The 13,758-nt window shown below is 36.0% G+C and overlaps 1 protein-coding gene across 1 annotated transcript; it reads left to right on the forward strand.

Moving 5' to 3' along the window:
• Positions 1 to 10,663: 10,663 nt before the first annotated feature.
• On the forward strand, positions 10,664 to 13,143 carry LOC149211498 (U-box domain-containing protein 26-like). The gene has a single exon (XM_089391514.1). It carries the CDS (start codon positions 11,146 to 11,148, stop codon positions 12,442 to 12,444), a length of 1,299 nt encoding a protein of 432 aa, XP_089247640.1. The 5' UTR covers positions 10,664 to 11,145; the 3' UTR covers positions 12,445 to 13,143.
• Positions 13,144 to 13,758: the final 615 nt, after the last annotated feature.

Consider the following 13,758-nt stretch of genomic DNA (forward strand, 5'->3'; position numbering starts at 1 on the left):
CATCAGAGAAGGTCAAATTCATCCGCAGACACAGTCAGATTGTAGCAGAGACTCCATCAGAGAGTTAAAGCGGTTGGTGGTCCATTATGACCCCTCCATGCATTAAGCAACAGAATATCTTTGTAAAGAAACTCTATATATACCCAGAAAACAGATGTAATCAGGGTTGATGGTTGTTGTTTTGATGTAAGGTTCAACTTCTGGAGACTGTAACTACTTTGATACTTGCAGCGTCTAGTCTTCATTTTCAGCTAATACAAGCTTCTTTTGTTGTTAATTGCTCACTTTCCACTTCTTCTATGTTCTAGGTTGTGCCTGTTATGCATTTTTCATGTGCTCTTGATATTTAGGATTTGAGGGGCTATCATCCCACCTCTGTGTTGAAGTCTGGTATGTATCATTGAATGTGTTATTCAGGTTTTTATTTACTTAATGTCAGAGAGTTGTCATCATGTCTGTGTATTAAGAAATAGATTTGCAGACCTCTTTACCGGTTGCAGCCGGCCATCACATGATCTTGTGCATCTGCTGGTGTGGTCAGTATTCTCCATATTCACCTATTCCTTAAACTATGAGTAATTGGTGGTCTAAAGCCTTGTAGTCTGGGGGTGTTCACCCATGTCTGGAGTTAAGCATAGTAGAAGTGGTTATCTGGCTTGAACAAGCATCATTCCTTCCATTCATCCATTTCCAACATTAATTTGAGTTTTGTAATGTTCCTGAGGATCTCCGAGATACAACCTAGGAGAGTCTCTTGGGGTGATAACAATCGTAACCATATACCACATATGGTATTACATAGTTTTGAACCCACATATATTAAATCCTGTGGCATATCGTTGAAATGTATAACAATACCCTGCAGATATAGTTATAACCACTGTGTAAACATCGGACCAGAGGCATGTGGTATATATCATATGGTTTGCGGTGGTATTATGTCGCTCCCTATGGAAAACCGTGGCATAATTGTTTGCAATGTGACCAGCGGTGGTAGCATTATATATTAACAAATGTTTGTTGCGCCGATGTTATATTTGGTGGATCGTTTATAGCAACTCTTGGGTTGTCAGGGCCGCCGAATATGGCGGGCTCCGCCAACCCTACCCCCCCACTTAACACATATCAAAACATAAATATGAAATGCACCATATGTATATTAAACGTAGAGCCATGGGCCAGCGGTAAGATTTTGCATTGTTGTGTGGGAGGTCATGGGTTTGAGCCCCGACCCTACCAGTTGACCTGCACTATTGACTTTGACTGTATGCGTTGACTTTGACATGCCACGTGTCACACTGAGAGACTGCCACTTGGCTTGCAAAGGCCCATTTTTTGGTTGTTTGGAAAGAACTTCAGAACGTTTTTTCTCCCTCACCATTTTGCAAACTGAATATACTGTCGGAATCAGCGCGATGAGCTCTTCGAATTAGTGTTGGTTTCATAAGCATCTAAAACTTTTGAACTTTGAGCATTATGAGGATCCTCTTGGATCAAACCTTTTGGCATTTCATCTTTTAGAGCTAGATTTTTAGAACTCTGAGATTATTTATTTATATTAAAATGTCATTATTTCAACATCTTGTAATAGATTTTACATAACCTATTTATACACTTTTACCCCTATGGTATACAAATAAATGTTATGTAACACATAGTGATGCTACATTCATAAATCAACAATCAACAAATCATTTAACTAAGTTTTATGTGATAACACAGAATTACATAACAACTATAACCATATTATAAGGGGATTGGAAAAACGTAATTTCATAATTTAAAATAAAAACATTCAACTTCCAACCAACAACTAAATTTATATTAACAAAATTATAATTAAAATATATAAAAACTAAATTTATATTAACAAAATTATAATTTAAATATACAAAAAATATTTTATATTTGAACCAAAACATTTTTACAAAATAAAATTGAAATTACACAAAGTCTAACCACTACTGAAATCTCTAAATTAACTTTGACTATATCTATAAAAGGACTTATATTCAAACCAAAAAATAGTTACACATGAAACTAAATCCCTTTTTAAAAAATTTGGTTGCTTGTGAAATAAAATCATAAGTTCCATTTTTACATTTATTTTTAATATATATTTTAAAATTAATATTAAAATATATAATATTAAAGTGAATATATATATATATGAATATTCCTCAACACGGAGAAAAGCAACAAATCCGGAGATATGGAAGGGACTAACAAGGTCCCCAAAAAATGGCTTTCTTATAAATCTGAAGTAACTAAAATAATGAATAATCAAAATAAAAGCAATTTCTTTTTTGTTTATATTTTAATTGACATATATAACCTTCCATTCTATTCTACAACGAAAAAGAGCAAACTAAGGTTCGTGCAAAGCACCAATATGGTTACTTGAGTTTCTAATCTGCTTAGCACATAGGGACCAACATGCATACAAAGATGCAAACATGAGCATATACAAAGATATTCGACATGTAGATTTGTATGTACACATTAGCATTTTCATGGACAATATTTCTATATACACTTTAGTATTTGCGTCGACAATAAGAGAAAAAATATGTTTTATTTTTAAATTTTTAATATTTTTTTTATAATAAAAAATATGAATATTTGAATTTTTTATAAATTTCATTAATAGTTTATGGGGCAGTTTAATTGGCAATTGTTGTGTTATGAAGTATTATGTAAATTGCGTGATTCAAGGTTCAAATTTTCATAGGTATTTGTCCCAAGAAAATAAATAAGTAAAAGAGCAAGTTATTTCTTTAAAAAAAAAAGAGTTAAGTTGCTTAAATAATTCTATAATTAGAAAGAAAAAATTAATAATAAGGTTGTTAATGTTATGAGTAAGTGTAAAAAAAATGTATTAATTGATGTCCAAATATTCGAAACATTGTTATAAAAAAAATCGCAAGGACCCATGTCTTCAACATAAACAAATTGAATGGTAGCCATGTATGCTACAAGAGGAGGTGATTATGGTTAACGAAGATCTCTGGCATGTTCTTTCAACCTTATAGTTACCAGAACATCAATAATGGGCTTAGTAGGGATCCACCAAATATTGGGGAGCTTAGAAGACTTCTACCCCTTTGAGAAATTTGTTTGTTTTTTTTAAGTAATTTTGAGTTTATTTAATCATTAAAGCTTGGGATACTCATGATGTGTTATGTCCAATACAATCACCTTCACTCTTATGTAGTGCTTTGCAATGATGTGATGAAAAAGGACACATTATTATCAATGTCAAATGAACCTAGCTTTTAAGCAATATATAAAATTAGATCGCAAGTGTAGTGGGAATGAATTCAGGAAAGAAATTGCAGTAACCAAAATCTCAATATTAAATATAACAAACAAAACATATATTTGATTATCATAAATGTATGATTAATGTTTATTTATTTTCATTGTGTATATTTTGTTCTTTTGGTGTTCTATTTCTTAGCTTTCAATCAACTCATTATAATGTTGACAACTATCATAATGATTGGCAATTAATTGGCTATAATATAATAGGATAATTGATTTAATAGTTGTCGTCTTTCATATTCTTGTTGAGTTGATTGCTCAATTTTTTCAATGGCTCTTAGTTTTCCTCTTTGTTGTTTTAGGGTTTGCCTCAAACTCTTTATAGTCCATTTTATTATTTAAGTTTTTGCTTAAGTAGTGTGCCACCATGTGTGTTTCTTATTGTGCTCATCATGCTTTCTTTTCATTTCTCTTCAACCACACATATTTCCACAAATTTTTGCATGCTCTTGTGCTCAACTTTGTGATTTTCCTATTGGAATCACCATACCCTCTACACACTCCCTACACTTCTTGACTATTAATCACACTTTTTTCACCTTCTTACAAAAAGCATGTGCTACACCATATTGTTGTGTGTATCATTGATACACCATCTTCCTTCAACTCTTTAACTAGCATTTCATTAGTTAGATCTACTTATTCAATTTCATTATAAAAATGCACCCTTTAGTGACCTTCAATGTGTCATTCTACACACGCCTTCTTGTGCTCATTGTGTGTGCTCATCATCATGCTTTATTTGTGCGTGCTTCCACACACCTTTGCATACTCTCGTACTTAACTCATGTCCAACTAGCACTTACATCACCATATTTTGTGCACTTATTTATTGTTTACCACGCAATTTTCACCTACATACATGACCATCTTATTAGCTCATGTATCTTTACCTATGCTTCTATTTGTCATGCATATTTTCTATCATGCAATTACCTCCATGGTGCTTTCCTATGTTATTATTCTCCATTACATTATCCTATTATTCCCTTGAATGTTCATGCATCAAATGTCATTAAGTGCACCCTAAGGTCATATCTTTTTTACCTTTACGATATCTAAAAACAAGTTTTCAAGTCATATAATAATACTATGCTCATTAATCAACAAATGACAAATTTCTGAGTCATATAATAATATTATACTCATTAATCAATAAATGACCGATAGTATGACCATATTCTATATAACATTCAATTCTTTTAATTTTTAATATATATAATGAGATTGCTACATAACAACCACCCCTATAAAACTAACAAAGCTACTCAAAAAAACCCCAACTTCAAAGTTAAACCCAATGATATTTACCTTCACCCTTACCCCATTATGACCACAAAAGGAAATACTATCATGATTCATATTCTTTATTGATGTACTCTCTTTGATCTTTTTAATCGTGGATGTGTTGAAGAAGACACTATCATTACACCTTAAGTTGAAATGTACTAATTGGTCACTGTGACTTCCTCTTACATTTAACCATAATGAGTGCCAGAAATATGTACTTCCAACAGCTCATAGTGAAGAGAGGTCTATAACAATTGGGTAATAATACTATAATCTTAATATAGTCCACTGTGAAAGTGCACTCGAATTATGATGAGAAGATTCACATCTTACGAAGTCATGTGATAGACACAGTGGTAAAGAAATATTATTAGAGTACAGGTCTATCTAGGATGGATAGACTTAAATGAATAATATTTAAAAATGCTTGTCATTCCTTTTGAGCGAGAATTGCTTAGCATCCCTGCACCGTTGAAAGGAGACACAAATTCAAAGAGGGCTCTTTCACCACCATAGAAAAACAAGTACACACTACAAAGCACACGCTTAAACAAGGCACGATCAAGGGGATGTTTCATCTATGGATTTCTCTATTTTATTCGTGGCCAACTTTGAATACACAAGCCCCTAGAATTAGACCCAATCTACATACTTTCTCTTTGCAATGAGGTCAAAGGTTCGAACCCCTAGGAGAGGAAAAACAAGGGAAAGGGGAACGTTAACTAAAGTTACCCCAAGGCATCTCATCCAATCCCTAGAAATTGGGAATATTAAAACATATCAATCAATCAAACTTTATTTGACAACGTTCATCAAAGGTAAAGGCGAGGAAAAAGCAAAAGAGAGACCCACTTTAATATTTAAAAAATTATATGAAGAATGGTTATTTAGGGAGACCCACTTTTAAAATGGAGTTGGCATAAAAAGAATAAAAGGCCGTTTGAAATCTGACCATGTGAACGCAACGTTGTTTCCTTGCACGGTCATGTCGGCTACGCCGAAATTGTATGGCTACGGAAAACTGACATACTACTACACTGTACGCCCGTATGCCGGGAAAATATTTACGGCGGCAATGTCGAGATAGATACGGGAATAGATATCGGTGGAGCGGGGACGGGAATTTCACGTCGGTGGGCCCCACGGGGAGTTGTTTTTTTCGATCTGCCGGGTCAATGCGCTCCTCCACGGACCTTTGACCGGCTGTACGCCTTTGGAATATTAAAAGTAATTATCACATTTTCTACGTTTCTGGGATTTCTTTATTTTTTAAAAGCCCTTTGCCGAGCCTGCTCCCGAGGCTCCGCCTGCCGGTGCGGTTAAGATTTGAAGACCATGACGTGTAATCTTTGACGGTTGAATATGATTTTTCAAATCATAAGTTTCCACGTGGATCTGAAATTCGCACGTCGTTTTCACCATCCTCTCGTGCACGTTGGAGTCGGTCTCTGTTGGTGAGCTCAAAATTTTTGGATTATTCGAATCTGTTGAGACCGTCAAACTTTCGAAGAATTTAATTGAACCGCTTGTAGTAATCTTCAAAGGAATTATCGAGAGGCCCATGGACATATGATAGGACCTAACTAGCAACTTTATTAATATAATTAAACTCTAATTACGTATTGCATTATTATGTATAGGGAAATTAAAATTTATTGATTGTAGGGAAATTGAAAAATAAAATTATAAAAGGTAAATGAGGATGTTAACCAGGTTTTTTTTTTAATTAAATTAAAAATTATATTATTTTATTAAATTTCAAAATCAAAATGAAAGAAGTTAGTTTGACATTAATTTTAAGATTTTTACAAATGTTTTTAATATATATTATAAATTAATTTTATTTACAATAATTATTTATATAAAAGTATTGTTATTAAATATGAAATAAATTTTATAATGTAAATTTAAATTTGAAACATATAATCAATTTATTTATAGTATATTTTATTAATATTAGAATGGGAACAAGTTATAAGTTTATTGTTGAATTTAGAAATAAAAATAAGGTATAATGACATATATAAAGAATGACCAACTGGAGGTGAACGTATGTTTCCTTCTTTCTGATGAACATCTGAAGGCAAACGTAGGTGGGCTGGAAAGAGGCTGTTCATGAGGTAAGGGAACAGAGAAAAGGCTTATGACCATGTCGCCCCAACTTTGATTTCAGAAAACAGAGTTTCAGAATCTGGTTCTGTAATCTTCTATATTTTACAGATTTGTTGCTACTCCCTAGTGGTTTGTCTTCCTCATTTTTTTTGTAGATATGATTTAATTGGTAATCTCTTTTTATGAAACCAGACTATTATATAAACTCGGAATTATTATTTTAAAGTATCAATGGCTAATATATTGATAGTTTAATAAAATTGTGACTGCACTCTTGGGGAAGATCAGCCTGTTATCCCTAGAGTAACTTTTATCCTTTGAGCGACGGCCCTTCCACTCGGCACCGTCGGATCACTAAGGCCGACTTTCGTCCCTGCTCGACGGGTGGGTCTTGTAGTCAATTGTCCAATAAATCAGAATTCTGGTAATCGTGGACCTAACATGACCTATATGCGAAGAAACACGAAAAGCCTCCTTCTCCGCTACGCCCCGCACCTAAAAGAAAGTGATTCCTGCCTCCAGATTCATATTATAGGCAGACCTGGCACCTGAAGTCAAGTTATTCCTGTCTCCTCCATTCAAATAAAAGCAAGGAGAAAGGAGCAGAGTAAAACTCCGCATAGCACAATTCAAGTAAGGATTTTCAATTTCAAAATATGTTTTGATCTTCCATAGATCAACTATCCTATTCATTAATGAATAGGATTTTGAATCCCTTAAATCTTGGGAAATTTTTTTTTTTTTATTTTAAATAACCTTTTGGATAAGTCGAAATCTTCAATGGGCTTTTTAGTAGCACTAGGACCACCCATACACGGTTCATCTATTGGCAATATGTAAAAAAAAGAATAACGAATTGATTTTGTAAAATCTTCAATGAATCTTTTCCTCTCCAAAGGAAAGGAATTCTCTTCTATATATATTTGATCTTCTGTAAATAATTCTTTCGCCCAAGAGATTGGATAATATTTTGATAAACACTTTGAGGACAAATGTCGTAAAGTGATTCGTCGGAGAGAAGCAGGAAGGCAGTCAATATAGAAGCATGAAAGTTCTAAGTGGGAAGGTGGTTCCTAAATAGGTAGGTTAGTTGGCTGGAAGGCAGGTTATGTATGGCCCTGATGAATGATTGTGGTTGGTTCTGTCCATAGAGGTGTAAGAGATGTCAAAGTAGACTTTCCTTGTCCCTGGGGCAAGGACCGGTAGGGGCTTGCTTGACGTTAGGAGAGCAAGGATCGATGAAGAAGGATCTTGCCTGCCTTTGTCACAATAAAAGGAAAGTAGGTGGCTCATCTCATCTCGTTCCTTGAGTCAATGGTTGGTCAAGTAGCAAAAATGTTGTATTTTCGGGTGTATCCTTATGGATCGGATCAGTCCTTTTTGTAGGTATCCTTAATTCTTTCATATCTTAGATATGTTCTATAGACCTGCTCCCGCCTTTATAGAGTTGGATACAAAATTATCCATCTTTGAAACAGGCATTAAAGTAGTAGATCTTTTGGATCCTTACTGCCGTGGGGGAAAAATTGGTTTATTTGGAGGAGCTGGAGTGGGTAAAACAGGTCCAAGATGCTGCGAATTAAGCCCTACGCCTGCACGCTATCCATGTGTTAGAGATAGAAATAGCTCCCTATTCAAGCCAACATCAAGGTAGTGCCCCGTAGTGACAAGGTTGGGGATCTGGGCCGTTAAGAGGCTGGCTAGATAGATAGAACATCGTATCTAGAGATGAAATCTGAACGTAGGTCCCATCAAACGTATACCCTTCGGTATCGTATACCACCCCGTTGCTCCCTGTTACAAATGAGGGTTCTCTTTATTTATAAATAATAATAAATTAATCCTAGTTTTGGATCGGAATGGATGGATTGGGGCAATAAAAACTTTTCGAATGATCAGTGGAGATAGACTTAGCTAAAGAAAAAGCTTTTATTGCGGCCCGATATGCTTTAACCTTCCGAACATTTTTACGAATTTTTTTTTTTGATCTAGAAGTACGCTTTATAATGTTTTTTCCTTTTTGAAAAATGAAAAATTATTTTTGAAAATATATGTTTGATAAACAAAATGCAATCAAAATTTGTTGAGTGATTTTTTATCTGTTGAAGTGCTATAAAGTTAGTGAAAATAGCAAACTCCACTACTAAAAGCCAAATTCAATCTATAAAAATGTGTCATTTAACAACAAAGTGGTCATAGTCATAAAATCCCTGATATCAGTTTCATCCCCAAAATTCAAGTTTGTTGAAGGCGGTAATCAAACCTTTATAAACAACAACTATGTATGCATTCTTAGATATGCCATTTATATAGGTGTAGTGATTGATGTGATGTTATATTAGTATAATTGCATTTGAATTGCACCTAATTAGCCATGTCATATTAGATCTATTGCGTCAAAGAGGAGAAGATACTCACTCTATGGTGTAGGTAAAGGAGATTTGTGTATGTGTGTGCATGAAGAAGACTAAACATTTTATGGTTTTTTACTCTCTTTTGTTAAGAATTCCATTCAAATACCCTTACTATCACTAGATTATAAAATGCTAACATCTGATATTTACATACCATTAATTTTAAGGCAACAATGTTAATTTTCCTGGTGCAATTATACAAATAAACTTGTATCTCATTTATTGTTATTATCATAAACTATATAATTAGTTAGATTAAAATGTATTATAACTTTTAGCATCATCGCATGTTTTAGGTATAACCCATGTCCATCATTGACCTATAAACTTTAAAATCAAGAAAATTATAAAAATACTATTAAATTATCAAAATTTAAATTAATACATTATCATAATGAAAGAAAAAATCAACCTATTATTTATTTTTAATAACAAAGAAATAATTTTATTAAATATTAAAAAAATTTAAACATTAAAATTAGAAAAATATTATTTTTCAACTCATTTTTTTGTATTGTAACTAATAAAATTAATAAGTAAATTAATTTTATACTCTGGACAAGAGATCAGTTTTGACTATGCTACAGATTACCGATTAAACTGCATCCCAAAAACAACCTAACAACTCTACATTAAAACAAGATTTATAATTATTAAAAAAAATGAAAAAGAAAAATCAAAATCACTTTGATGAATATGCTGAACTCCTCACTAACAACCACCTAAAAGAGAAAAGGATTTTCCATGGATCTCATGAAAGCTTAGCTTAAATTTGTATGGAAGTGGGGAACAATTTCTAAATGGTCTCGGGCAGGGGTAAAATTTTATCATCCAAAGGGAGATTGCCATCTAGCACTGCGCATCGTCTTTTCTTCGCTAATCATACCAACATGATATTTAGGTCTTCATCAATCACTATTTTTGATAATATATGCCCCCATGAATAGCATTCAACTTTGTCATTGAAACTCTCGCATAAAACAAAACAAGTTCATGTAACCAGTTGCTTGGGCAATCCCTGACATGACCAAAAGCTATTTTACAAGTAGCTATTCCTATCAACCAGAGCGTCAAACTCTTCCCCTTTGGAAGGGCACCTTGAGTGTCAAATTCTCCACTTTTTGTTGCAGTCAAAACCAAATTCCTATGGGGAAAGAATCCTCGGCCCAAGAGCATAACACGTGTCATGGGCCAATTGGGAATCTTTGTTCATTGCAGTTCAATTTCTCACCAAGAAGGGGGCTAGTTTTCTTGTCCAAGCAATGACATGGCAGATGGAGATGGATGCCTGAAAAGTCTAATAAGATAGAACAAAGGTCTAACCAGATGGGAATGGGGATAGTGATTGGTTGGGTATATGTAGAGATGTGTATGCCCACATGTAATAAAAATATATTATGAAATTTGGAGTGTTGACAAAGTTGTCAAAGGGGATTGATGGGAATAGAGATGGCTCCAGATAGAGAGCAGCACGTGGGCTGTGTCAGGACAGAGGGGATAACAGAGAGAGAGTATCATTGACCAGCCTTCTTCCCCTCCCTGCCCTTGACCAAATCATTATTTTCCCCTACTTCCCCATTGCTGTTTTTATCTGTTGTTTGCATGCTTGCCTCAATAAGATCTCTGCTGCTACTGATGCTTCTGTACTTCCGCCATCATCAAATCCTCTGCAGTCTCTAGAAGCACATTCCTCCTTCAAACACAGACCCATAGCAGTCCTCTGTCCTCCTCCTCTGCAGAGACAACCCGCTGTTTCAATCCTGAGAATATCAGCAGGAGTGGTACCTATTTCAATCTCCACAGCAGCAACATCTGCAGTCTGCAAATCACTTTTGAGTTCAGCTTCAAATATAGCTCTGAGTTTATTAGACACCCACGTTCTCGTTGTGGCTTGGGTTCAATAGCTCTGTGCTTAGCAGATACCGACGTTCTCATTGTGGCTTGGGTTCAATAGGTTAGATGGTTTTCGATGTATTTTTGGGGTGAGTATTGATTCCTGATCAGGATGGTGAAGCACAAGCCGAACATGATGCCTGTGGTGTCTCCACTGGACCTCACAGTGCAGATCCCCTACCATTTCCGGTGCCCCATATCCCTGGACCTGATGAGGGATCCAGTCATCCTTTGCACAGGCCAGACCTATGACAGATCTAGCATTGAGAAATGGGTGGCCAGTGGCAACAGCACTTGCCCTGTTACAATGCAGAGTCTTGAGGATTTCACACTCATACCCAACCACACTCTCAGGAGGCTTATCCAGGAATGGTGTGTAGCCAATAGCTCAAAGGGCATTGAAAGGATTCCTACTCCAAAGCAGCCAGCGGATCCCCAGAGAGTCAGATCAGCTATCATGGAAGCATCTTCATCTCAATCCACCGCTTCCATCAGAACCAGTGCACTGAGGACGTTGAAGAATTTGGGCAAGGAGCGTGATCAGAACAAGACCATCCTGGCTCAGGAAGGGATTGTTCCAGTATTGATATCAATCCTCACAGCCGAAGAAGAAAAACAAGAAGAAGCTAAAGGGAATCCAGAGGGGCTGCAATCACAATCTGATGATGAATTGTATGAAGAGGCATTGGGGGTTCTTGCGTTCTTCCCTTTGACCGATGCGGAGAGGGTGAGATTAGCGCAGCCATGGGTTTTAGCCCATATTGCATCCTTGCTTCTTTGGGGATCCATGGAGGCCAGAGTGAATGCTGCACATTTGGTTGAGTCCCTCACTTCATCTGATGAACTCCATGAGCTTAGGTCTATGGTCGGTAATACGGAGGGCATAGTGCAAGGACTGGTGAAGATTCTGAGAGAGCTCCTCTACCCCCGGGCATTGAAGGTCGGCATCAAATCGCTCCTATCACTCTGTTTCATCAAGGCCAACAGGGAGAAGGCAGTTGCAGCAGGGGCAGTGAGTGCACTGATTGAAGGCCTGGTGGATTTCGAGAAGTGTGACGCAGAGAGGGCCCTTGCCACCATTGAATTGCTGTGCAGGACCGAATCAGGCTGCAAGGATCTCTGTGACCATGCTCTGGCTGTCCCTGTTTTGGTGAAAACCATTCTCAAGGTTTCTGGCAGAGCCACAGAGTATGCTGCGGGTGCACTTCTTGTCACCTGCAGTGCTTCAGAGGCATTACAGAAGGAGGCCATTCAGGCCGGTATTCTAACACAGCTCTTGCTTCTTGTCCAGAGTGATTGCACTGAAAGAGCCAAGAGAAAAGCTCAGATGCTGCTGAAGCTCCTCAGGAATGCCTGGTCAGATGAATCATCGTCACCTGTCTTCTGTCGGACCGATGTGGTGCCCTTCTAGGTCTCCATCAAACAAATTAGGCCACCACTCTTGTAATGGTCTTGGATCCATTGCTACAACATCCTGAATGTTGGGTACTATTTCTTGTTGGCAGTATAGTCAAGTTCACTTCTCCTCTGCAATCCAGAGTTGGAAAAAAAACAGATCTACAAGCTAATCATATCAGAGATCATTCATGTTCTATGCATAGCTTAGCATTGTTCTGCTGGTCTCCTCAATATGCTACTGTGGATTTCACAATTCATATATAGTCTTGATTACTGTGATATATATAGCCCAAGCCAAAGCCTATAAAATGTGTTTTATGGGTCTTTTTGATTTTGAAAGGCTTTTTCTATGGCTGTACCCATCTCTGTTTCACAGCTCTCAGATCAAGAGCCAATAGGATAGACAAGGAAGAGCTAATAGTCTTCTTTATGCTGATATGTATTGTATTGAACAAAAGCTTCAATTTCTAAGCATTATGTGCAAATTATTTGGGGCCAGATTTGATGAATCTGTCCCCCTTACTGCTCAAATAAAACATCAGATCCATTTCATTACCAGGCACTATTATGGTATATAAAAACATCAGATCCATTTCATTACCAAGAGCTTTTGGGTGTGTGTTTAGCAGTGAAAGATCAAGATCCTATTTATTGAAGTTTTGCAGTTTTTGTAAAGGAATTCAATGCAATGGAAATGGATGGTGTTCTTTGTTGTGCTTCTCCTCTAATCAGCTTCATGTTCCCTACATTTTCTTTGAACTAGCTCTATCTTTTCTGTGAAATTTGGTTGTTTTTCTTCTTTTCCAAGTTATTTGAATCTCAATAGCTTGTATCCTTAAATAGTATTTATCTGTGCACTTAGCACAAATTAGTTGCAGATTACAAGTTATTTGATTCTCAATAGCTTACATCCTTGGCACATATATTATTTCTCTATGCACTTGGCACATTTTGGTTGCAAATCACAATAGATCTAGTATCAAAGTTATAGGTACAACTACACAATAAATATTTATTATGTGCACCAATTTAAACATAAAAGAATTGAAGGATTGGTTACCCAACGCTCTACTGGCCTCAAATCTCTTTATTATAATGGATCAATACCGCTATTATGAAGCTGTTAAAGCATCAAATTTTGTCACCTGTGTTGGTTGGTTGGTACAATAACAAATGTACCAATTATAATTTTTACTCCAATGGTTGATTCTGTGGATGATGGATATCCATACGTGCAGCAAGTCAATCTCCCAGACTTTTAAATGCTATTTTAGGTTAGGTGTTAAAGTGCAGAGAAAATCCACTTGCCCTACAGCTGGAATGGAGA

Source organism: Pinus tabuliformis, chromosome 1_1 (genome assembly GCF_031772625.1).
Source record: "Pinus tabuliformis cultivar Carrire ecotype Pingquan chromosome 1_1, CPIR1, whole genome shotgun sequence".
Taxonomy (NCBI): Eukaryota; Viridiplantae; Streptophyta; class Pinopsida; order Pinales; family Pinaceae; genus Pinus; species Pinus tabuliformis.